Source organism: Erythrolamprus reginae, chromosome 2 (assembly GCF_031021105.1).
Source record: "Erythrolamprus reginae isolate rEryReg1 chromosome 2, rEryReg1.hap1, whole genome shotgun sequence".
Taxonomy (NCBI): domain Eukaryota; kingdom Metazoa; phylum Chordata; class Lepidosauria; order Squamata; family Dipsadidae; genus Erythrolamprus; species Erythrolamprus reginae.
The window spans coordinates 163,188,389-163,214,813 of NC_091951.1; the positions used below are offsets into that span (position 1 = coordinate 163,188,389).

At 43.2% G+C, this 26,425-nt stretch overlaps 2 protein-coding genes across 5 annotated transcripts in view; one reads left to right on the plus strand and one right to left on the minus strand.

Annotated features, from left to right (window-relative positions):
- The first annotated feature begins 707 nt into the window (after positions 1-707).
- CDC42EP4 (CDC42 effector protein 4) lies at positions 708-26,164 on the plus strand. Of its 3 annotated transcripts, none has more exons than XM_070740250.1 (2): positions 708-852; positions 23,340-26,164. In XM_070740250.1, exon 2 carries the CDS (start codon positions 23,449-23,451, stop codon positions 24,472-24,474), a length of 1,026 nt encoding a protein of 341 aa, XP_070596351.1. In that variant the 5' UTR covers positions 708-852; positions 23,340-23,448; the 3' UTR covers positions 24,475-26,164. The 3 variants fall into 3 exon arrangements, with proteins under 3 accessions (XP_070596351.1, XP_070596352.1, XP_070596353.1); XM_070740251.1 differs by having other exon boundaries at positions 723-1,734; XM_070740252.1 differs by lacking the exon at positions 708-852 and adding an exon at positions 9,766-9,851.
- The window catches only part of MTNAP1 (mitochondrial nucleoid associated protein 1), a 51,784-nt gene continuing 28,161 nt past the window's right edge, over positions 2,803-26,425 (minus strand). For both annotated transcript variants that reach the window (XM_070740247.1, XM_070740248.1), the window contains exon 5: positions 2,803-3,195. In XM_070740247.1, the coding sequence (XP_070596348.1) occupies positions 3,134-3,195 (62 nt within the window). In that variant the 3' untranslated portion in view covers positions 2,803-3,133. The remainder of the gene's footprint in view (positions 3,196-26,425) is intronic.

Below are 26,425 nucleotides of genomic sequence, written 5' to 3' on the forward strand. Positions count from 1 at the left end.
ATACATTTATAGAATTGGCTCACATATGACTGGCAGACTTTATAAGTTACAAAGTAGGATTCCCAGTCTTTTATTTTTTAGTCCAATTTTTATGCCGCCCAACTCCCAAAGGGCACTTTTTCCTGTCTTTTTGACGAAAACATCAAATGGCATTTTAAGAGCAAATTTGGGGGGGGGGGGGCTTCTGCAAACCCGCTGCCATTCACATCAATTAGTTGGAAGGAAAAGTGGTGGACTTTATATTTGGCTGGAAAGACACCCCCACCCCCCACCCCCACCCAGATTTCTAACGGGGATCATACAAAAGGAATACTGTATATGGACGCCTTTTTTACTTCAGAGCAGTGTACAATTCCCTTTTCCCCCCTCCTTCAAATCCGTGGTCCATAAATTATGACGGCACAGAGGCGGCGTCGCTGCAAGGGGCTTGGTATAACAGGGCCCCCAATGTCCCCCCCCTTTCCCCCCCCCCTTTTCAGGGAAGACCCAGAAGGGAGCGGGGAAGCGGGAGGCGCCGCGGTGAAGGGGGGATGACTTGCCCGCCTGCCTCCTTCGGGCTCTGAGACCCCGGGAAAGGCCAGAGCCGCCCATTCCGCTTTTGAATGGAAGAGGCCTCGTCTAGGCTGCTGACGTCGTCTCCGCCCATTGGTCCGCCGGCGCTATGACATCACCGCTGGAGAAAGCGGCCGGGGAGGGGAGGCCAGGTCGGACCGATTTGATTTGTTTGAGCAGTTGGAAGCCGGAGGGGAAGGCGGGCGGGTGCGCGGGCAGGGCAGGGCATGGAGCTGCGCGAACCGAGGGGCCCCTCAGCTGTTGCGACCAGAGCAGCGCCGCCTCGGTCCTCCTCTGCAGGTACAGCGCCTGGCGGGAGAGACACGGGACGGGATCAGACAGACTGACTGATTGACAGACTGACAGATAGGCAGGCGGGCGGGCGGCATAGCCAAAGCGGCAAGGGGGGCGTGTGCTGGAGAAGCATGGCTAGGGGGAGCCGCCTCGCCTCGGCGGCTGGGGACGATGGGACTTTTCTCCCTTCACCTCCCAATGCATGGAGGAGGGAAGGGACGAGCGGTGGTTCGAGGGCTGCTTCCTTATAGCTTGCTCGCGGGAAGGGAAGCTCCGTTTCTTGCCTCCTCACACTCTCCCCATTCCATCCCTTTGAACCCGGCCTCCCTCCACGGAGGGCTTAGATCTGAGCCGGGCTGAAGCCGGAGGAAAAAGAGCGCGGTGGGGGAACTCGAGAGACGGGGCGTGCGAGTGGTAAAAAAAGCCGCTCCTTCCAAACGGGCAGCGGAGGCCGCTTCTCTCTCCCGGCACTCGGGAGTGTCTTGTCAGAGCGCCCTCCTGGATGGCCCTTCCCCGCTTCCCCCGCACAGTCCCAGGGAGGGGGGGCGAGAGAGACGGATGGTTGTGGTGGAGAAACAGACGGGAAGGGCACTCGGACTCGAGGCGCTTTGTTTTTGGATTCGGACACCGCTGGAGGGGGGGGGGGGACGGCGGCCGACTTCAAGTCGCTTTTACTCAAAAATACAAAAACCCTTTCAGGTAGCGTTGGGCTCGTTTTTGTTTCGGGAAACGGCAGCTGCTCTATTGTCTCGAAACGGTGGGGGGGGGGAAGGACGACCCCGACGACGACAACAACAACAAAAAAAGGCAATCAATCGTCTCTCTTTCTTCAGATCCCGCCAATTGTGGATGGAGCGGCTCGATTGGGGTTCGCCGGCTGCGCGCCGGGTGAGGGATAAAGCCCAGAGCCAAGTGCGAGCCACGGGGGAGGGAGGGGGGAGAGTTGACGCCCTTGAAATCGATCCCTGGATTTGCCCCGGCGGGGAGGGGGACTCCATTTGGAGAGAGGGTCGCATTGTAAAGCTCCGCGAAAGATCTCTCTCCCGTGGCCAGAGGGGTGGGTCCCCGGTGGGGGTGGGGGTAAATCAGTGTTGGGCTCCTGCGGGTATGGTCAGGTAGGCAGAACCGGTAGACAAATTTTGGTCAAGTACGCAGAACCAGTAGACAAATTTTGATCAGGTAGACAGAACCGGTAGAAAAAAATTGGAAAAAAAATTCCCCCTCTTCTGGGCTCTAGGTATGTTTTTCCTATCTCAGTAAATGAGGTTGAATGTGTATACTTTTAGAAGAGCTGTGTGTACCTGTGTGTGTGTGTATATACAGTTTATATCATAGATAATGTATATTTTTGTGCTCCTGTGTTTAATATGTATGTACACATATAGGTAGTATATACACATAGAATTAAAGAGTATATTTTGGATGTTCAGTAATAGTAAATAAATAGGGAAATTGTATCTCTTTGAGGAGAGACCAGCCACCTTAACCCTTGGCACGAGTGACGTCAACTTGATCGCCTTTAAGCCAGTCACATGAACTTTAAGCCAACCCGGGTCACATGGCCGGCAAGCCACACCCACAAAATAAGTCACGCCCACAGTGTGGTAGTAAAAAAATTTCTAACCCTTCACTGGGGTAAATCAAGAGCCACTTCACTGACAGGTGGACGTGAAGGGGGCCTTCTGCCTTTTGTTGGCTCCAAGGAGGTTGTTCCTTCTGGATAATAGCCCCAATGCCTTTGGGAAATGAGGTCGGGTTTTAAAGGGAGAAAACAGCCTTGAGGGGGGAAATTAAAGAGAAGGGGGGGAAGCTGTGGTATGGCTCTGACATTTCTTGAGCTCCCCCCCTTCTCCAGTACAGCAGGGGTGAAGGATTAACTGCAGCCAAACATTGGAGAAGGAGGTGGGTTAGTCCTATCAGACCCCTTATTATAAAATCAACACACAAAAAGGCAGTGGAATCAACTGATGTTTATTGGAGAGGTCTCTCTCTCTCTCTTTCCAGTTTGCTTGTTGTTTGCAACTTGCACCACAACCGCTCTCTCTCCCCCCCAAAAAAAACCCCCTTCGTTTATTTTTCTTTTTATTTAACATGCTCCAATTGCAGCCCTCTGTGATTGTTTCAAGGTGTCCAGCGAACCAGTATTTCTGCCTCTCTCTGGTCCACGCTATTGAAATTCTCTTGAAATGGCAGCTTCTCACAAAGAGGCTCTGAATTGGAATACCGGACAAAAGAGGAGGAACTAGGCTAGGGTTTCACTCTTCTTCCTTCTGCCTTGCTTTAAATTTCAAGGGGCTTTGCCAAGTTCTCGGTGAGTAGCTCTGTTATTCCGCTTTTTTCTGATCCATCCTGCAAGAAACAAGGATAAACTTGTCTGGTTAACTGGGCTTAATGTTTTTGAGGCCGGTTTCAAGAGGATCTTTCCTAGCAATTTTGAAAGTAAGGTGGCATGCTTAGTGTGCAAGGCACTATATGCAGTGGATGCTGGAAAAGGAATTCTCTTTTCACTGTGCTGGCAGGATTTGGCAGATATTTAGGCCAGTAATACCTGGATATGATGATTTTATCTGTGCTTCTTCAGGCATGCACACACATGTACAACCCACGCATGTACAGTTTTCTGTGGTCAGAGAGAATGCTAATGAATGGCTTAAATATTAAGTGGGTTGTTAACTCACTTTTCCAATGTACTTTATATTCTTGCTCTCTAAATAGTTGGGAGTTATGGAATGGGTAAAACTTTTAAAATGTGTAAGAACTTAAAATAACTGCATTATGTTTTCTCAAAGTTTTATTGATATGTAGTCTGGGTGCATGTTATGCTTACACAGAAGTAAAGTCCAGTGAGGTTAGTAGCATTATTCCATGGAATATGTCCTGCTTGTTGGCACTTTGGCTGAATTACTTCCTCAGTTTAATATCTGGAAACTTAGTTGTTTCTTGGAAGGAACAGTCCAGTTTAAAATTTTACAAAAACAAGAACAAAAAGTTTGTGAATTTTGAGAACTCTTCATGAAGGAAATTGCTTATAATGGGAGGAAGAACCATGACTGATTATGAAGCCACATCTGAAATTTACCATATTTACCCAAGAGGAACAGAATTTAAAATGCTCCCTTTGTAAAAATGGAAGCTTGAAAAGAAAAACTTACTTGCCTTTGTTATATAAATTATTTGGGAGATGGGAAGTATTATTTCCTTTAAGTAAATATTATAGCTTTGTTCCTGCTTGGCAACACTGATGCTATTGTTTTCTAGCATTTAAGAAGTTAATATTTAGTAGGACTTAATTACAATAGTTATAGTAAGGTAGCGAGAGATCCTAGTCTAAAAATTTGGAACATTCACCTGTACTAATTCTGTCCACTTCATTTAGAATTTGTTGCGCTAATAATTGTATGAAGTAGCTGAGAATAAGGTCTTCTTCACCAACAGAGGAAACTGGTCTTTCCACTTAAGTCATTTATATTTGTGAAGCTTTTTCTTTCCTCTAGCAATTTATGCTGGAAACCTGAACTTGGGTAGAAGTAAGGCCTTTAAAGCAATTTAGATAATGGGTTTCAATCCCAACATGTTTGTGGCGAGACCTTCCAGTAGGTAATACGAATTCAAACAAATTGTTTAAAAGAAGCTTAGCTACCCTCAGGGTGAAAAGCAATCTTGGAGACTGCCTATGTGGCTTCTGTTCTAAGTGGTGGTTTTTACATAGGTTACTGAAAATACCTGGTAGCTGTGCACAAATTATGTAGGTGAATAAGGACTTTGAACTGATGTGGACACCCAGTTTCTCCCTGTGCAGAGTCCTCAGGAGCAATAGATTTGTACATCCCTTCAAAAAATGTATATTAAGCAGAAATGGGCAATGATAGAACCAACACAACAGCAATGTGTTAGCTTACAGCAGGTGTGTCAAACACTATTTCATTGAGGGCCATGGCCATCAGGGTTGTGTTTAATCTCAGAGAAGTGATGTGGGAGTGGCCAAGGTGGGCATTGCCAGCTCAACGTAACTCATATCTAGGGCACCTGTGGTAGCACCCGTGACACTCTGCCAGAGAAAACACACTCCCAAGCTACATTTTTGGCTGTGAAAGCCTCCTGCAACCCTCTGCCAGTGAAAACAGAGCTCAGGAGGGCTGCCCGTGGCTCTTGCAAGCTCAGTTTTCAGCTATGACAGCCTCCTGCAAGCCTCTGCCAGCAAAAATGGAGTTTGAGAAGGCTGCGTGTGGCCCTCCTGAGTCTCGTTTTCTCTGGCAGATGCACCACAGGCCAGTCCTTGGCTGTTTCCAGGGCAGCCCTACGGACCAGATCTAAGCACCCAGAAGGCTGGATCTGGCCCCTGGGCTTTGCACTTGACACCCCTAGCTTACAGGTACTGATTTCATGCATTTGTGATTTGTAAAGCTGGTTGCTTAAACCATTATAATTATATGAATTCATAAGTCATAGCCATAGTTAGGCACCATAGTGATTAGATTCATGTAACACCATATGCCAAGGTGAATCAACTTGCATTATGATGTAGTATGATAGGTGGACTTAATATATCGTGGACTTAATATATCGTACAAATACACACATACACTTTTCGTGTCTCTTTCATATAAACACAATATCTTCTTATTCCTAGGAAGAACACAATCCTTTTGTGTTGCAAAACTTAGACTGCTGGTAAAATGTGTCTACAGTTGGATATTAGTGTAGCTTATAGGTTTCTTACTGGCTGGTTTATAGAGCATGCCATGCTAAACAATAGTTTGTGTGTCTTTAGCTCAGTGTGGTATATAAAATCCAGCCAGCTCTATTTATGAATCATGATGCATGGTGGAGTCTTGGGTGGAGCCAGTGATGGTTTGTGACACCATTATTAACCAAGCTATGGCTCAAGGACCTATGAATGTGGCTTCTATCTGGTACTTTCTAAAGTAGGAGTAAGGGAAGAGGGTTTATTCCCATCTTTTTGAAAGTGGATTTTTTCCCCTTCTCACTCTGTTTTCCCAACCCTTCTGTGTGCATACTTGTGCTTCATTTGATTTTTAAAAAATTCTGTCTTTGATCAGGCCAACACTTTGCTTTTAGGCATGGTATGAAAATAAATCTAATCCTGAAGGAAGCTGATTTGATTTGGAAACCCTCAGCTTTGACTCTTTTCAAACAATTCCACCAAAGCCAAACATGTCTTCATGGATGACTTTTGTCTAGGGTTGGTTGGCCTTTTCTACTATTGAGTTACGCTAGGAAAACTTGATAGAGGGCTGAATTAAATACTGGTGTTGGTTTATTACATGTGCATAATAAACAATGGGCAATTGCTCTCCAGGTGAGGCAGTAAATCCTAGATTGCTCTTGATTTGTTTTCAATTGAACTAGCGCTGGGAGTCCTGCTTTGTGCTATGGGTTGTTGGTCACTTCACATGGCTCTGCTGACAGCAGCACTTTGCTGAGTAACACATTCTGTCGTTCATTACTGGTGTAATATCAGAATCATTTGAATTGTTATGAAAGTCAACAACCCCCTTAGCTTCTTGCTTTGTCCAAGCAAATATTGCCATCCTACCAGTATTGACGTGAGACGTTTTGACTGAGGCGTCTTAGTTCCTGCAAAAACCTGCCCTAAGCCAGTTTTGGCGTCAATATATACAAATTCTCTGCAGGAAAGTTATGATGACTCTTATGCGTGGGACCAAATCTTGCACTGGGGAGAAGCTGTATTCTGAACGCTTTTTCAGCTCTCAATCTAACATATAGCCCAGGGATTTTCCAGTGATCGCCCAGCCAAACCTGCTGAGTTATCTTGAGATCACCCAAGGCCACCAAGGTGCTGCCACCCACTTTGTTCTGTTCCGGGGCAGATACAATCATGGTGGAACAAAAATATGCAAACTGCTTTTGTATTTTTGCAAGAAATAAAACCCTGCATGGACATATCCATAAGGAAATTGAAATCAACTGTGAAACATTATAAGCTTTCCTTTTCTGCACCACAATGTAGAGGTTTGTGTTTAGGTGGAATAGATCAGGGGTCTCCAACGTTGGCAGCTTTAAGACTTGTGGACTTCAACTCCAAGAGCAAAGTTGGCTGAGGGATTCTGGGAGTTGAAGTCCATAAGTCTTAAAGTTGCCAAGGTTGGAGATCCCTGGAATAGATAACACCAAATTCATTCATTCTACCTGTTACTGAATTCTAGTATAGATAGATAAGGTTTGTATCCTGATAAATTTACAGGATTAACATTGTTCATGGATTCTGTACTTGGATATTATAGTGTTGACTGCAAGCACACTTATGCCAATTTGTGTAGTAGTTTTTAGGTTAAGGACAGTTAAGGTTTTATAATGAAATATGATGGAGGGAAAAAAGTCCCTCTTTTAATTTTTTAAGGCTAAAATTTTGTTCTGGTTTGAATAAACTCAAGGTTGCTGCTGTGAGATAAGTTATTCTGTTAAGTCATTTTCTATCTATTCTAAAAGGTCAGCATGACCATTCTCTCCATAGTCATAACTATCTTATCTTGTCCTCCAGTAATTTCACCCCTGACCATCTTTCTTATCTTTCTGCATTTTAGCCTGGCCACAGGTGTTCCGGTGGCCTAGCCTTAAAAGTTTATATCGTAAGTCATTTTACTTTGTGATACTGAATACATTCTAGGTTAATTTATAAAAAGTATTATCGCTTTTTGATATAAAACTTGTTTGTGTATTAAATATCTTTTATAAAAGAGTAACTTATCATTCTTCTTCACTACATTAGATGATTAGAAAAAATATTTTATAGAAAGATAACAACTGGGAGAGCATGGATGGAAAAACTGGCATTTTAGGATTACAGCTCCTAATAAGTCTCAGCCAACATGAAAAGTGTTAGGTGAATGTTTAACTCTATAGCATCTATAAGGCCTCCTTTTTAAATGGAAATGTACATCCTGAAGGTATTTTACTGTATTCCTGGTGTATAACAATCAGAATATTTTAAAACTGCCTGGATGGAGAAGCCAGTAAGAAATGCAATCATGTCTTGCATTGTGGTGAGCTTTAATTGAATTTTGACCCTCAATAAAAGAAAATCACTTTTCTCAGGAACCTTCAAAGCGGGGCTAGTCTTCCTCATTTCAATAGAGATAGAACTTAATTAAAACAGTTTCGATATGATTAAAAAATCTGTAACCAATGAATTGGATCATGGTTCTGCTAAACTGTGACAAGAGATGGCTAGTTTTGCTGCAGAGAAAGTAATACAGTGATCCCCCGATTATCGCGATGTAGCGGCGCGGAAGTAAAAACACCATCTGCGCATGCGCGCCCCTTTTTCAATGGCCGCACATGCGCAGATGGTGGAGTTTGCGTGTGGGCGGCGGGGAAGACCCGGGGAAGACCCAGGGAAGGTTCCTTCGGCCGCCCAACAGCTGATCTGCTCCGCAGCGCGGCAGCAGCGAGGAGCCGAAGATGGGGTCTTCCCGCCGCCCAGGCAAAGGGGAAACCCCAAGATCGCTTGCCCGTTCGCCCCGCCCGCCCGGCTGCTCGCTTGCCGCTCGCTTGCAGCGCGGCAGCAGCAAGGAGCCGAAGATGGGGTTTCCCCGTTGCCCAGGCAACGGGGAAACCCCATCTTCGGCTCCTCGCTGCTGCTGCGCTGCCGAGCAGATCAGCTGGTGGGCGGCCGAAGGAACCTTCCCTGGGTGCCGCCCGCCGCTCGAGAGCAAGAGGGGGAGAGATAGAGAAAGAGAGAGAAGGAAAGAAAGAGATGAGAGAGGGAGGAAGAGAGTGTGAGAGAGGAAGAAGCAAGATAGAGAAAGAGAGAGAGAAAGAAAGATGAGAAAGGAAGGGAGTGACGTCATCGGGTGGAAAAATCACGATATAGCGTTTCGCAATGATCGAGATCGCGAAACTCGGGGGATCACTGTAGTTTTAACTTTCACTGCTTGGCAGCTCCCCTCCCTCCCTCCTTCAAGGAACTCAAGTGTTTTGTTTGCAGAGCTTGTCTCTTTGAAATTCTAGCCTCTAGTAGTACTTGGTGTAGCTCTTGCAGGCCATCTTCATTTCAGCTCCTCATGAAGAGGGTATTTTACACCTATTCTGGTCCTCTGGTCTTTTCTGTCTTCTGGAGAGGAATCCTGAGGGACAAGCTAGTTTAAATATAGCGTTGGAAGATGGGTGTAACTAGCCCACGTTTTTTTTAACTAGTCCAGCAAGAATTCTAATCAAAGGGTAGGTTTCATAATCCAGGCCTTAACCTACAAATTAAAGAAATATTGGACTTTGAAAAGAGAAGAAAGTACAGTAGGAAAATCTCTATCAATAGCAAAAGATTCATTGGCTCACTTTAGAACCAAGCTAGATATTAATAATCCTACCACGAAACTAAAAGCTACTCCTACTTCAATTATGGGTACCAAGAGAAAAGGGAGGCCTATTATAAGAATATTCAGGAATTGGCAGCATATGTTTAAAGAGACGAGAGAAAGGACATCGTTATCCTGTTATCCCCTCCGTCTGCTGTTTTTAGAGGACTGTTTGAAGCGTTGTGACCAAATAAGGTTTAATCTGTGTTCTGCTAACTGATCAAAGCTCAGCTCTAATAACCTTTTCATGCCACAGAGTGCTGCCTTGTGATCCAACGTCTTCCTCCCGGGCCCTTCTGGGCCCAGTTCCAGTACTAGTCATGCATTTAGTTGCTGAATTACAGCAAATGTGTAGCAAAGTTAATTTCTGATGGAAAAAGTCTGGCCGAAGAGGAGGTAAACCCATCCCTAAGGTTGTTTACTTAAGCAGCAAAGATTAGACAGGCATGCTTTCTTGTGAATAGGATAAGACATATGTACCTATTACTGAAAATCTACTTCTATGGATAGGTTTATTTATATTTTTTCATAAATAATTCAAAGCGATGAGCATACCTAATAGTCCTTCCACCTATTTTCCCAGCAACTATTACCCTGTGAAACGGATTGGGCTGAAAGAGAGTGACTTGCCCAAGATCAGCCATCTGGCTTTCATGCCTAAAAGGAGAGGTGAGCACTATGGGAGGGGATGAGATGAATAGTCCCATTGCTGTTTACTTGCCATTACACATCTGCTCGCCTTTGTGTGTGTGTGTGAGGACCCAGTCTGCATCGTTTCCCAGAAGTCAAAGAGGAGAAGCTGCGTACAGGTTAACATTCCTCCTTGCAGATCAAAGCAAGTAGGATGCTTGGCTGCATAGCTAGAGGTATAACAAGCAGGAAGAGGGAGATTGTGATCCCCTTATATAGAGCGCTGGTGAGACCACATTTGGAGTACTGTGTTCAGTTCTGGAGACCTCACCTACAAAAAGATATTGACAAAATTGAACGGGTCCAAAGATGGGCTACAAGAATGGTGGAAGGTCTTAAGCATAAAACGTATCAGGAAAGACTTAATGAACTCAATCTGTATAGTCTGGAGGACAGAAGGAAAAGGGGGGACATGATCGAAACATTTAAATATGTTAAAGGGTTAAATAAGGTTCAGGAGGGAAGTGTTTTTAATAGGAAAGTGAACACAAGAACAAGGGGACACAATCTGAAGTTAGTTGGGGGAATGATCAAAGGCAACATGAAAAAATATTATTTTACTGAAACAGTAATAGATCCTTGGAACAAACTTCCAGCAGACGTGGTTGGTAAATCCACAGTAACTGAATTTAAACATGCCTGGGATAAACATATATCCATTGTAAGATAAAATACAGGAAATAGTATAAGGGCAGACTAGATGGACCATGAGGTCTTTTTCTGCCGTCAGTCTTCTATGTTTCTATGTTTCTATCAGTAGGAAACAGCTGTCAGGAAGATCCAGGAATCCTGCTGAGCCCCTCAACTGAGATACAGAGTTTAGTGGCTTTCTGATGACATGGTGCTCATTGTGGTACAGATGTAGTTTTGTGCTCTTCTCCTGGTGCAGGGAAACAGAAGAACTAATACTGAGTATAATCATCCTAACTAAGAATTATATTTATTCTGAGAAAGTTTAAAGAAAATCCAGTGCCTAGGCTTCTTATGCCCTTCATTTATATAGAGGGCTGCTCTTCTCTTCTAGGATCCCTTTATTCTGTAGAAAATGTGGTTTTCTGCAAAGACACATCTTAGGGCACTGAGTATGAATTTGCTGGTCATGATTGGGAGAATAATGCTTCAGTTTTCATGAATGTGAATATATAGCATAATGTAGGTGATAAGGTTTTATTCCAGTGCTAGTTCCTCAGTTAATAGGACTGTCTGCCAAAGATAGAGCCATATTTTGTATGCAAGGTGAGTACGTCCAGCCTTAGGCCCTCAACATGAGTCTATAATGTAGGAATGCTTTGTGGCCAAATGTGACTGTTGCCAGGATTCCCTGACAGCTTGTTCATTGCCATGGCTCAGATGTTTATTTTGGCTACACATGGGCCCTTAATGAACACTTCAGTGTCTAAACATGGCTCTTCCAAAAGTGGTTTGATAGTACACTAAAAGAATAATTTAGTATATTAAGACTGAAGATGAAGGAATAAAGAAGATGCGGTTTCAGTGTAATTGAAAAAGTGAGGGTGTGAAGTATTCGGGTCCAACAGAATATTCTGATACGATCATTGATAAAAGGTAGACAAAAACACTCCCGTTTTTGTGAAGAATGGGCTGTTTTTTGCAAAAATGGTGGGCAAAGGGTCTGGGAACCCCGCAGAGAGTTTCTGGGGGAAGGCAAAAATGCCCCTGTTTTGCAAAAACCCCAGGCCTTTTTTGGCCTGTTTTTCAAAAAAATGGGGGCAGTTTTGCCTTCCCCCAGTCCCCAGGAGCTGTCTGCAGGCTTCCCAGACCATCTGTCCATTCCATTTTTGCGAAAAACAGCCCATTTTCCACAAAAATGGGACCTGGGGGAAGGGCTCTGGAAAGCCAAAAATGTCTGTATTTGGTGTATAAGATGCACCAACAATTCCACCCTCTTTTGGGGGAAAGGGGGTGCATTTTATACTCCCAAAAATACGGCAATATTGCTTGATGTTTTTGTTAGGTATAAATAAATGCAGATGTAGAGAAACTAGACAGAAAGTTGCTTTGTTTTTCATTAGTTTTATAATCCAGGACCATGCATGAAGTTGGTGGGTAATTGATTTAGGAAAAAGAACAGGAAACATGTCCTATGCTGCATCTTTAAGCTGTGGATATACTGTCAAACGTACAGTGAGGGTCACCAACTTTGAAAAAGGACTGGACCAAATCTACCGCTTTCAGGACCACATTTGGATTGCAAGAGAGAGAGTGAGAGAGAAAGAAAACAGATGCCTCCCAAAGCCAATGGCCAGAGGAAATCAGCTGAAGAGTGGATTCCCATGATCACATCTTGTGAGATTCCCAGGGGCATCTGGTTGCCACTGTGGGAAATGGGATATTGAGCTCAGAGAGCCTCTGATAACTGTGGAGGTGTACTTCAGTTCCCAAGTTAATTTTCATGCAGTAGCATAAAAGCTCCATATTTTAAGCTGTTTTCACACATACATGGACCCTATTTTTCAATCCAAGCTTCTATAAAATAAAACAGCATATTTCAAACAATCTGCAGCAATCTTCATGTTGCAGGGAGGCTATGCAGGTAATCCTCAACTTACAAGAGTTTGTTTAGTGATTGAGGTTACAACAGTACTGAAAAAAGTGACATGACCATTTTTCACACTTAGGACCAATGCAGCACACACACACACACACACACACACACCACAATCATGTGATCAAAATTCAGATGCTTGTGGTGTCCCAGGTTAATGTGATCATCTTTTGTGACCTTCTGACAAGCAAAGGTAATGGGGAAGCCGGATTCATTTAACAACTGTGTTACTAACTTAAGAACTGCAGTGATTCACTTAACAACACTGGCTTTGTGCTTAAGGCGAGAGTAGAACTCATGATCTTCCAGTTTCTAGCCAGGTATGCCTCAAACACTATACCAGTGATGGCAAACATATTGGCACGCGTGCCACAAGTAGGCAGGTCCGTTGTGCCAGCCAGTTGATTATTGGCCTTCTGGGCCCACTGAGGGAGCAGGCTCTTTCCAGCTTCTGCAGGGGTGGGGAAAGCCCGTTTTTTTGCTCTTTCCAAGTTTCAGAGCCTTTCTAGGAGCCTGGAGAGGGCTAAAATGCCTCCCCCAGGAGGTCCTCCAGAGATTGGAAATGGCCCGTTTGCTGACTTCTGGTTGGACTGGAAGTCCCACTTTTAATTCTCCCCAGCTCCAGAGCCTTTCTAGGACCCTGTAGGGGGTAAAAACAGCCTACCCCCATACCTGAAGCCCTCTGGATGCTGGAAATGGCCCATTTGGAAGTTGGGAAATTGTGGCCATTTCTGGCCATTGGGAGTTTTCGCCCTCCCCAGGCTCGTAGAAAGGCTCTGGAGCTTGGGGGTAGCAAAACATGGGCTTTAGATTTTGGTTGCCAACATCCAACCAGAAGTTGGCAAATGAGCCATTTTCTGGCTCTGGGGGTGAGTGGGGAATGCCATTTCACCCTCCCCATGCTTCTATAAAGGCTCTGAAACCTGGGGAGAGCAAAAAACAGGCATGCCTTTATGTGGCAGGTGCGGAGGAGGGGGTGTCACATGCATGGGGCGGAGCATGGAATTATGGGTGTGGGCATGCATGCAACCCTTCCCTCCCACACTCCCCCACACACACACACACTGTCTCCCCGCCCCCCTTGCCATGTAAACCAAGAAAGGTTTGCCATTACTGCACTATACCTAACAGGCTCTCCTGCTTTCCATTACAATAACTTAAAAATATTGTTGTGATCTTTGTAACACATTTATCAAAAGCATTAAGCAAGTATTATGCATGTATGTAACCTGCTTGTTTTTTCCCCATTATAATCTACAAGTCACATGGATTCCAAAAAGTTATTATATGTAAATTACTATCTTACTATCAAAAATAGCAGAATGTTTTAAATCATTTGCTAATCAGTTACAGCCACCTAAAAATGGTATTACTTGTACAGTGAAGCATTGAAGCTGGTAACGCACACTATACCTTCATAGTTCCCTCTAAGCTGAGCAGTGAGCAATCGCTCACTTAAAAATCATCATCAACTCAGAGTTTTCCAAACCTGCCCAGAAGCCGAGAGGGAAAGAGTGAGAGGGAAGGAGAGAGAGGAAGAAAGGAAGAGAGAGAAACAGATAGAAAAAAGAGAGGAAGGAAAAGAGAAAGAAAAAGAATGGGAGTAAGGAAGAGAGAAAGAAAATCAAAATCTAGTTTGAAACTAGCTCAACTATTTAAGTGGCATTTTGATATTGATAGAGTTGCCCTATTATGAGCTCACTGTTACAGACACACAGTACAGTATTTTATTTTGAAATTCTCTGAGGCAAAACAGGGTGGGTTGTTTGTTTGTTTGTTTGTTTGTTTGTTTATTTATTGTTTCTGTGCCGCCCAGTCCCGAAGGGACTGCCGCTCAGACACTATACTTTTCCGCCCAACCCCCCCAAAAAATTAGAGGGAACACTGTATACCTTATCTTAAATATGAATATGTACCTTAAATATGACTTACCTTAAATATGAATTGGAAAGGATTTTTGGTCTCAATTATACCAATGAAAATATATTTATTGATTAGTGATAAAATTCTTATTGGAAAAACATGAGCTCATCGTCTTGAAAAAATATTCTTAATTTGGCTAACAACCCTGAGCATTCCCCTTCCCTATATAGTCTAGCTTTCCCCAATCTGCCCATTTCCAGATGTTCTGCATTTACAACTCCCAGAATCATCAGTGACTCTCTGAGGATTTGGGCATTAATAGTCCAAGACATCTGGCAAGGACTGGGTTGAGGAAGGCTAATATAGTAAGTATCTCAGCTACTTTTGAATTGATGCATATGTGCTGCATGATCCAGTGATTTGACTTGCTCAGTATCTAAAATTGCTGGGCTGTTTTGAAGAATCACCTGAAGTTGAATTGGGAAATGCTGCCTCAGCAGAAGGCCCTAGACAGTCTGTCCTTTCTATAGCTTTCTCTCCTGCTGCCAGCTCACTCTTAAAGGGCAGATTATATTGGTAGGTGTGAATGCGCTGGATCCATCCCAACCTGATATTTATGCATATTCTTTGCCTTTATTGGCTTTTAATGGGTAAGAGCGAAGCTACTGCAGGCCATTAAAAAGCTCCATTTGGCGCCTCCTGAGTTTGTGTCTAAGAAAGCAATCAATTCTGAGAAATGTCTTTCAACCTTGCATACGAGAGGCTGCACCCACTATTACTCCCTACTTCTCTGCATTGGACAATCTCAATTACATCATGTTTTTAGCTGGCCAGCCAAAAGATCTGCAGTGCAAACCAAATGGCAGTAATAACAATGGCTTGCCAGCTTTCATGACGAGAGCCGGTCGACTGGAGTTATTTCTAATTAATGAGAATCAGGATAGATAATAAAAAGAAGCAAATGCATATAGTCTTTGGCTTATCATCACAGCTGGGCCCAGAATTTCCATCACTTAGCAATTGATCACGAAGCTCAGCATATGACCACATTGCTAAATGTCAGCACTCCCCATTGACACAAAAATTGTGTGTGGTTAATGTTATGGTTGGCTCACATCCAGCTCCTTTGGTCACGGGCTTTGAGGAGAATGAACTAGGTCCATCTGGGTATCATAGGCCCATGTGCTTATCAGAGGAAGGACACACACCCCAACATGGGTCATTCTGGCATGGTCCTTCCCAGCTCAGGTGAAGTGAGGAACTGCCTCTGCTTAAGCTCACCATGTCCATGTCCCTCTATCTCCCATCTCTGCCCTTTTGGCTGCTTTGCGGGGCAGCAAGTAGCCTCAGAACTGCATGTCTCTGGGGCTGCTTGTCACACTGCAGCACAAGTCTTCTTGACACGCTGGGGCTGCAAGAAGCTGCAACTGCTCTGCAAACCACCCCATCTGCATGGCCAAAAGCCCCAGCAATCCCAGGAAACCTCAGCCAGCCCACCCCAGTCCCAGCCATAGGAGGGACCCTGCACTCCAAGGCCCCTGCTACCCTATGCTTTGCCACCCCAACTGACCTCTGTCTTCTTGCTGCTATTGCTAACAAGGTACAGCACTTTGCAAGACAGCTGCTAGCGTAAGAGGCCATCTGCCTGGTCTCATTGGGAAACCTTGGGAAGAAAGTCTCATTCAGACAGCTGCTACCTCCCAGAAAGGTCAGGCCAGGCCAGGCATGCTTGGCCAGGAGCAGGAGAAAGAAGATGGCAGAGGTTGGCTAGGTACGCAAAGGCAGCAAATGGAGAGGGCGAAGAGGGCATAGATAGGGTGAAATGGTCAGGTGGGGAGTTAAAGTGTCCCTACAGTTGTAAGTACAGGTAGGCTGCCAGCACAAATTTTGATTATGTGACTTTGTGGGGCACTGCAATGGCCATAGCATTGGAGACTGGTCATAAGTCACTTCAGCACCACTGTAACTACGAACCATCACTGAAAGAATGGTCATAAGTGGAAGACTGCCTATACCAGTGATGGCAAGCCTATGGCACGGGTGCCACAGATGGCAAGCAGAGCCATATCTACTGGCATGTGAGCTGTTGCTCTAACTCAGCTCCAACTTGCATGTGTGTGCCGGCCAGCTGATTTTTTGCTCACACAGAGACTCTGGGAGGGCGTTTTTGGCTTCCAGAGAGCCTCCGGTGGGATGGAGGGAATCCTTTGGAGCCTGGGGAGGGTGAAAACACGAGCCTACTGGACCCACAAGAAGTTGGGAAACAGACTGTTTCCGGCCTCCAGAGGGCCTCCAGGGGGTGATGGAAGCTGTTTTCACCCTCCCCAGGCATTGAATTATGGGTGTGGGTAGTCGCGCATGCACGATAGTGTGCGTGCAAGCTCTTTTGGCACCTGAAGGGAAAAAGTTTCGCCATCACTGACCTATACCGATGACATCTGATCCTTCTTCCAAAATAGGACCAGAGATTGACAGCTGCTGGGGAAGAAGAAAAGGTTGTTGTTTTCTGTTTGACTCTTCCTGCTTGGTGACTACTTGGTCCAAAATTCATATGGAATAGCAGGGTTCCAGCTGTATTTTGGGGCGAGGTCAGAACTTCTATTACAGAAAGCCAGGAAATGTATGCAAAAGCACCACTGACTAGATAAATCAACGTCTCTATCCTAGTTAACTTGCACCAACACTGCTTATTGAAAAAAGCCACGTAATAGATACCAACTAGGATTACAATTCCTTGGAGGTTAGAATTCCTTACTTCACAGCATAGCTTCTCCTCCCATGAGTTAAGCTGACATTGAACATGACAACAGTGGACTGAAATTGTAAAAAAACTCTTTGGTTTTCAATATATTTTTCCTTGTAGCATTCCAGCCTGCCTGGTGCTTTCACTGCTGTGTTAACCGGAACAAAAATGCCATTGTTGAAGCATGAATAGTGGAAATTGTTCAGCTAGGTCAAGCAAAGGAGCATTTTCTCCCATCCTCCCCTCCCCCTCTCAATGGGTCATCTAATACTGCCCAATGATGTGTGATCAAGCATGGTCGATAGATCAGAGGCTAATCAAACTACTTTAAAGACATGATGGAACAAGAATAAGTTTAAAACTGTCTTCTAAATATTAGAACGCATTTTTCATAGCCAGGCGGGGGCACGGGACTAAAACAAAAAATCTGTTTCCTTAGCGTACTAAATTCCAGGACTTGAGTCCTTCCACTGTATGATCTTAATAAAGAGTATTATGACCTCAGCTATATATATTCTGATATGTGGAGACTGTCAGGGATTTGCGTCAGTAAAGTTAAATTCTGGAAGCTCCAAACACTAAGCAAACAACACACACTAGGATGTTCCATGTCTAAATGTTGCTTACTTTGCATGATTTATTCTGACTGGCACAAAAGGATAGTTCTTTCTCAAGCTCTGTTCCCCAGTGACTGGGGAAACCTGTCCCATTGCCAGGCCTAATTTCTGAGGCTGTGCCAAGTATTAGACTTTTATTGAATAAGCCTAGACCTCCTCCTATAATAGGTAGAAGCTTGGATTTTAAGTGAAGCAACAGCACGAAATATGTTCTGCCGGTAGATATCTTGTGAACAGTTACATAGAGCCATATTTGTCCTGGGGAAAGTACGTGTCACACACGACCGCAGTGGGTGTCCATCCTAGTCTGCAACTTGTTAACAGGACTTGCTTTCCTCAGCTGAGAATAAAACTTCAAGAACCGAATTCTAGCCTTTCTGAACTTGTAAATTTACTTTCATGCCTATTTTGTTTTGAATTTATTTTCTCCTATGGTCACAGCGGGTATCAAGCAAACGTAATCTTGGAAAAAGTAAATACCATTGGTTAGATGTAGATGTATTTAGAGGAAAGGCTAGACTGGAGGAAAAAATCTTGAACAAAAGCAATGATGGAACTGATTTACACGTCTTACTATTGTTAAGATGACGGCATGTTGGAAGATGTTGAGTTCTACTTTACTTCGAACTTTAGAACCTCTGGAACTGCCTGCTACCGCACGAATCCCAGCAACCGATAAGGTCCCACAGAGTTGGCCTTCTCCAGGTCCCGTCGACTAAACAATATCATTTGGCGGGCCCCAGGGGAAGAGCCTTCTCTGTGGCGGCCCCGGCCCTCTGGAACCAACTCCCCCCCGGAGATTAGAATTGCCCCCACCTTCCCTGTCTTTCGTAAACTACTCAAGACTCATTTATACCGCCAGGCATGGGGGAGTTGAGATATTCCTTCCCCCTAGGCCATTACAAGTTATGCATGGTATGTCTGTGTGTATGTTTGGTTTTATAATAAGGGTTTTTAGTTGTTTTATTATTGGATTGTCACATGCTGTTTTTATCATTGTTGTTAGCCCCCCGAGTCTACGGAGAGAGGCGGCATAGAAATCCAATTAATAATTATTATTATTATTATTATTATTCCCCCCTTTTATCTTCTTCCATTTATGTCTGATTCTCTGCAGTTTTCTTAGCAAGAGTTTCTTAGCATCTTTCCTGGGGCCAAGAAAAAGTAACTGGCCCCAAATCACCCAGCTAGTTTCATATCCAAAGCAGGACCAGAACTCACGGTCTCCTAGTTTCTAGCCTAATGCCTTAGCCGCTGTACCAAACTGGCTCTTACCCCAAGGCAATACATATTTTAAATAGTTTTGTGATTTTTAATGGAAATGAAAATGTGTTTTGATTTCCACCCCCACCCACCCCCACCCCCGACATACCTTTTATTTAGTCTCCAATCATAAAAGCAGTGCATTCAGATTCTGAAGCTGGTACATTACAGTGACCATTACAATGTGACTGAACAAGTGACTTTCAATGGCCAATCTTTTTGCTGCCAAACGTTGTTAAGGAGACAGAAACCTTTGAACAGTTCAGAATAATTAGCAGGTTCCAGAATGCCATTGCGTGCTCTTCGGGGCTGCTCCTAAAATACTAAGGTGGAGCATGTTCAGGTAGTACACACATGGCCAACTCAACGAAATGACAACCACAAGCAGGCTAAATCAGTTGGGAGGGAATGGCAGGATGTCTGCCTCAGATGTGAGATGTTCACCTATTGTGTGTGTCACTTTCAGAATAGTATACCTGATCAAAACAAGGCTTAAATAGGATTTACTTCCAACAGGGAGGTTAGAAGTGACTAATACTAGTGATCTTGTATTCTGACACAATTTGGCTAACCTGTTTCCGGCATTCTTTCAGGACTGAAAATAGGTGTGATTTGGATGAGCTCAGATGGAAAATTTCATCTCACTTAAGTCTGGCTCTGGCTACAGTAAAGTGGGTTTTATTTATTTACAAGATTTGTCCAGGTGTCCTTCCGCATCAACTGCAATCAGGACTGGCAATTCTGTCGCTAAGCAATGTGGTTGCAAAGTAAAACGCCACAAGACTAACATAGCAAACTAGCTTACAGCTCCAGATCCACTTGCGGTTCTGAATCTGATCACCTATTTTCGTTAAGCACAATGTCACGTGACTTTGGTACTTCCTGCCAGCTTCATTGACTTTGCTTGTTGGAAGCTGGCTGTGAAAGTTGCAAATGTCACAAATCGTGACTATAAGATGCTATGATGGCTGCAGGTTTGAGGCAGGTCATAAATGTTCAGTTCCATTATATTTGCAAATGGTTATTGAACAAACAGTAAACAAGAATGATCTGGATGGCCGTACATCTTAAAGCACAGCTCTGGGTGGCTCACAACATTAAAATATTTAAAACAAGTAAAAAATGGGTTTTTTTTTTTTAAAAAGGTGCCACATTTATCCTGTTGGGATGCCCCCAATGAGCCATGTACAGGCTTCCATTTCACTCCAAATGCTGCAGGAAGAGACAGGCCTGTAAGGCCTAACAGAAGAACAAGTACAGTATGTGGTGGTGCTACCCAGATCCTGAGCAGGGCTGCTACAGAAAAGGCATTTTCCTAGGTCGCACTAGATAGCAGTACAGTGTTCCCTCAATTTTCGCGGGTTCGAACTTCACGGAACGTCTATACCACGGTTTTTCAAAAATATTAATTAAAAAATACTTCGTGGTTTTCCCCCCTCCACCATGGTTTTTCCCGCCCGGTGACATCATATGTCATTGCCAAACTTTCATCTGCCTTTAAAAAACATTTTTTAAAATAAACTTTAATAAATAAACATGGTGAGTAATAATCTAAATGGTTGCTAAGGGAATGGGAAATTTTAATTTAGGGGTTTAACGTGTTAAGGGAAGGCTTGGGATACTGTTCATAGCCAAAAATAGTGTATTTACTTCCGCATCTCTACTTCGCGGAAATTCGACTTTCGCGGGCAGTCTCAGAACGCATCCCACACAAAAAACGAGGGAACACTGTATTTAATCTGGGAAGAAAGGCTTGTGGGACGTAGTTCTGAAGAACCTGGTAACACTGCTATTAATAAGCTTATTTTATTGCTGGACACCGATTTGACTTTCTATGGAGTGTGCTTTGTATAATTATTTACTGTATTTCATTCTCTCTGCCTTCTAAAAAGAGTAAGCTAGAGGAGTGGCATAATGATGTTCACGAATTCACTTATCTTATGGATTGACTTTTGTTTTTATTTGCACACTTATCTTTAAGTCACGATTCTCTTTTCAAATTTATTTAATCTCCAAATGCTAAGATGCATTGGACCATTATTGTTTAAGGTTGCTACCATTAAAAAAAACCATAGGATTGTTTCTTGCCCATAATTAATTCACTTCTTTAGTGAAACTGGAGATATTTGCTACAAGTGGAGTGACAGTTTGATCCATACTTATAGCTTACTACTAACCAATGGAATTGGACTGAGGGCTAGGATAAATTCTCTCTATATGCTTTGATGCAAGTCTATATTTGCTGCCAGCAACATTTCTGAACATTGTTGTTCTAGTGGAAAGCCATATTTTTTAAAAGACTGACATACAGACTGATTGAATGGAAAGAATACAGTACATCTTTTTAAAAAAAAAAATGACAACATTTTAAACATTGAAGCAGTTTTAAGAAGTTAGTATGTAGAATAAATCAAAGCTTTCCATGCAGTCTTAACCCATCCTAAAAGAGTTTACATAATACAAGACCATGAGCAACAGTAGGCATGGTATGTGGTGGAAATATTACCATAAATGATGATGCTGGCATTATCCAATAGGAATCCATGCTATCTAACTGATACATCTCTGTTGTAAAGTCAGGCCTGTTACAATATCTGTAAAACCGGTTTACCCACAGAGCAAGGCAGAAGCAAAATGTCTGAAAAACAGTATTTTGAATTTAACTATTCATGGCTAAAGGTAGCGGCAAAATAGCTGATCTCAGTAGCAGCCAAATCTTTTTGAGTAAGACTGCCTTTTAGACACAAAAATTGGAGAAATACTAATCTGTGAGACAAACTTACTGTTTCGGGGGAAATTAGGTACCAAAAATGGAGAGAGTTTCACAAATGAATGAGCAGAGGCGTGCATTAGAGAGCAAAGAATAAGAACATGTCTTAATTAAGGATTCTTCAGTTTTCTTGTGACCATTAACATCTCAGCTCTCCTTAGTAGGCATTTGAATCTGTATTTGCTCTCAGATTGCTATGCAACATGCAAAATCCTATTTCCACGCAAATAGCGTAAGAAAGGAACAGATTTATGCAAAGATGGTGGTGCCGAGTTAGTGTTTAATGCCCATGTTGAATCATGATTTGAATCATGAGCCGGGGTGGCGCAGCTGGTAGAGTGCTGTACTGCAGGCCACTGAAACTGACTATAGATCTGAAGGTCAGTGGTTGAAATCTCATCACGGGCTCAAGGTTGACTCAGCCTTCCATCCTTCCAAGGTGGGTAAAATGAGGACCCGTATTGTGGGGGCAATAGCCTAGCTCTGTTAAAAAGTGCTATTGCTAACATGTTGTAAGCCTCCCTGAGTCTAAGGAGAAGGGCGGCATAAAAATCGAATAAATAAATAAATGATTATATACAGAGTCTTCACTACCCCTGATAACCTAAGCTACAGTCCTGTAGTCTTATTTACACTGTAAAGCCTAATCACTCTCCCTCCTTTTTTTAAAGGGAGGAATTTCTGAAAACAATTTCTCTATCTCTAGTACAGGTGTCCTCAATTATAACCATTAGTTTACTGACTGTTCAAGTTACAACAGCACTAGAAAAAAAGTAATTTATTACCTATTTTTCCACACTTAATACTACTGCAGCATTTCCATGTCCCACGTGATCAAAATATAGACACCTTGCAACTGGCATGTACCATATTTTTCAAACGCACCAAAGTATAAGACACACATTAGTTTTGGGGGAGGAAAATAGGTGGTGGTGGTGGGAATCTGCCTACCAGGTATTCATCTGTCTAGCGTCCTTAGTCTGGTCAGCTTCAGCACATTATTTTATCCCCTGGATAGGGCTGGGGAAAAAAACTTTTTTGGAAACAAACAATGGAAACAAGCCTGCAAAGATTTAGGGCTGGGAAAAAACTTCTGAGTAGCAATGAAAACAAGCCTGCAAGCCAGGAAGATCATAATCACCTCGTTAGGGCTGAGGTGGAAAGCTTCAAAAAAGCTACATTTGGAGGATAAGCTGTACCCAAGTATTCAGCCTCTTTTAGGGAGGAAAGAGGTGCGTCTTATACTCCGAAAAATACGGTATTTATGATGTTTGTAGTGTCATGGGGTCACGTTTTCCCCTTCTGACAAGCAAACTCTTATGGGGAATTGTGATTCTAATTGTGTTATTAAACTTTACAACTGCAGTGGTTCATGTAGCAACTATGGCAAGAAAAATGGTAAGATGAGGCAGAATTCACTTAAATTTTTGGCTCAATTGTGGTTGTAAAGGTTGAGGACTACCTGCCTTCAGGAGAGAGAACAGTGACCTTGTAAGAATGTTTAGCTCTCAACCTTCCAAAATAGTCTTGCCAATGATAAAAGTGAAATGTTATACAAGCAAGAAAATACTTCTTGTACAGTTACAAAAATGAAGTTGGCATTTCCTTTCTTCAGCTGCGTTGTAACATTTTTCTCTTTTTAAAGTTTTAGGCTTGGAATATTAGAAGGCCAAAAGACATTTGAGGACTTCCTGAGGAACTACAGAAATATTCTTTGAATCTACGTGTAACCCAAGTTCACCCTTCTCGCAAAAATGCCTATATTGAAGCAGCTGGTTACAAACTCTGCTAATCCTAAACGCCGGTCTCGGGCTGATCTGACCACAGAGATGATCAGCGCTCCTCTTGGTGATTTCCGTCACACAATGCACGTGGGTCGGGCTGGGGACGCCTTTGGAGATACCTCTTTCCTCACCACCAAGGGTGGGGAGGGAGAACAGGAAGTCCCCGAGGAGACCAGCTCCTTCTCGAAGCCTGGCCTGCTCTCACGGAGGTTTCGCAGCAGCAAGCGGTCTCATTCTGTCACACGTGGTGACCGGCGGGACATGCTGGGCTCCCTGAGGGATTCGGCGATTTTTGTGAAGAATGCGGTATCCCTACCCCAACTCACAGAAAAGGAAGCAGACAAGAGTGGCAGGAAGCAACTCCCCAAGAGCCTCTCCTCCAGCCCTGTGAAGAAAGCCCCCGAGGAGAACATCCTCGAAGAGAAACACACAAATGGCGCCGCTGAAGTCCTCAACTCCAAGGCCCACAGCCCTGGCTTGGAAGAGCGTGATTTCGGGGACGTGACTGATTTGCCTTTAGTCATCCCCAAGGATAGCTACGGCATGAAGCACGCCGAGTCCATCCTTTCTTTCCATATTGATCTGGGGCCTTCCATGTTAGGGGACGTCTTGAGCATTATGGATAAGGACTTGTGGGAACAAGAGGACTCTGGTTATCATGGAGCAGAGGATCCCCACAGGGAAGTTGGCTCCACAGAGGCCTCGGCAACCCGGTGGTTCAGCCACGAAAGCAAACTTGTCCTGGATTCTGTGATTCAAAGCGATGGCCACCGAGTAGTCACTTACAGTCCTGGATCGGCTCGCAGCATCACCAGCCGTACGACAATAGACAGCAGTTCGGTCTCTAGCTGCGTGTCCATGGGGGAGGAACAGCGAAACGTAGCCTCTAAAGGACCCAGCCACAGCCTTCCAGGTAGCGGGAGGCACAACTTTGTGAAACAGCCAGAGAAAGAGTTCTCTTTCATGGATGAGGAAGATGATGAAATAAGAGTATAAAAAAAAGCCGTATACTCCCTTTGAGTTGAAGGAGAAAATGAATAAACAGCATGATATGAAAAAGAAGAAGAAAAGGGTGTTAAATGCTTTCGACAGCCTTAGGCTGCAGATTTTATCGTGATTATTTTCTTAAACAGGCTGCTGGAAAGTTGTTGGTTTTTTCCTTCCCCATTTGGGGTTATCGCAAGGGTCAAGCTGGAGACCACGTTTTTAAAGTTTTAGGCTTGGAATATTAGAAGGCCAAAAGACTCTGTAGATTTAAAATAATTGATCCCCATGTTCATAGGGATGCCTAAAGTAGGTTGCTTGAGGATATTTGAAAAAAAAAAATGTTTCCAGGTATAAATCTGACATATTCAAACTTCTTTCGAAAAGGTAGCTCTTGGTTAACTTATCTACTTGCCTGTTTACAGCAATACAGAGCTGAATATTAGGACAAAGCTCAAAAGCACTAGTTTCTCTATTAATATGTAAATATATATATTTTGTTTTCCTTTACCTTTCTACTAGTGCTTGTAAGATTTTTTTTTCTTTTGTATTTCCAAGGAGAATTCTTTTCTGGACCTTGCAGTAGTCTGAAGGTTGTTATATTGTTTGCAGAAAGGGGAAAGGGGGGGAGGAGGAGTTTGAAATGACCAGATCTTTCAAATCTACATATTTGGATGCTAAATAATTTTCTGCTTGTGAGCAGAATCCAGAAGTATTTATCATCTTTGGAAATCTAATTGTATATCTTTTTTTAAAAAAAACACATGGCACAAGGCTTTGGAAAACAGATTGAGAAGAACTACACCTCTTATGTTTGCCATCCACAGCAGGACCTTCTCTTAGTTCATGAGGGAACCCAGAGATGAAAAGAATAAAAATGATAACCCAGCTTGAAACAGACTACCCCATTTTTTAAAAAAATTGTCACCATTCAGAGTGACCACGCAGGCTCTTTCTAGGAAAGCAGTCTTGGAGATGCAAAAAGCTGCCTAGAGAAGAATATCCAACAAGGTTGGTCAGCCTGGCTGCCCATTTCTTATTAACTTATTTACCTCTTCAGGATTTTCCTTTGGGTAAGCAGACGGGATGTCCTAAGAACTTTGTATTTCATTGGGTCAGCTCACAGGATTAGGGGACGGGAGAGAGACAATTGGGTGAATGCTACTGACCTGCATGTCTTCAGATGTAAATGTAAGTCCCCCCAAGTAACCTAACCAGATAGGGCTTCATTTTTTCATAGTTTTTATTTCTTTAGAATGTATCAGCAGAGCTGACCGAAGCACAAAAAGCTTAGCATTTGTCATTCCAGGAACAATGGAGAAGGGCAGTGCTGAGTTCCTTCCTTTTGAAACTGTTTTCAGTTAACTACCTTCCTCGGCATCTTTAGGAGATGCTCCTAACATTCCTGTCTCAAAGATGGATTTTACTTAGGGCTAGTTGGGGGGTGGGAGTATTGTTATTTGTTGGCCTTTACATTTTGCTGGGCATTAAACACTAAATTGCTTTCTTATTTTTTTTAAGATTTTTTTTAATAGATTGGCCCAATCCTTTCGGAGAAGGAATATTCCTTGGTTGTGATTTTCTTGTGTATGTACATGGTATTTGTTCCATGCATCTGATGGAGGATTTAAAAAACAAACAAACCAACAACAGTGTTGTTTGTTTTCAAATGCAAGGAAATTAAACTATAATGAGAAAAACATTCATTTTAAATGTGGATATATATATTTTTTTGTCTGCTTGGGAGGGGTAAAGGATTGAAATGAGACAGCAACCACATGTTTCAATATTCTCATTATATAAAGTTGGCCAGTTAAAAACACACGAATGGCATAAGATTTACAGTGTGGTGGTACATTTTTCTGATCTTGCATCTTTGTTGTGTAAAAGGAACAATCCCTACAACTTTATCCTTTTCATAATTTTTTTAACCAGATAATTTAAATGGAACTTTCATCATTGG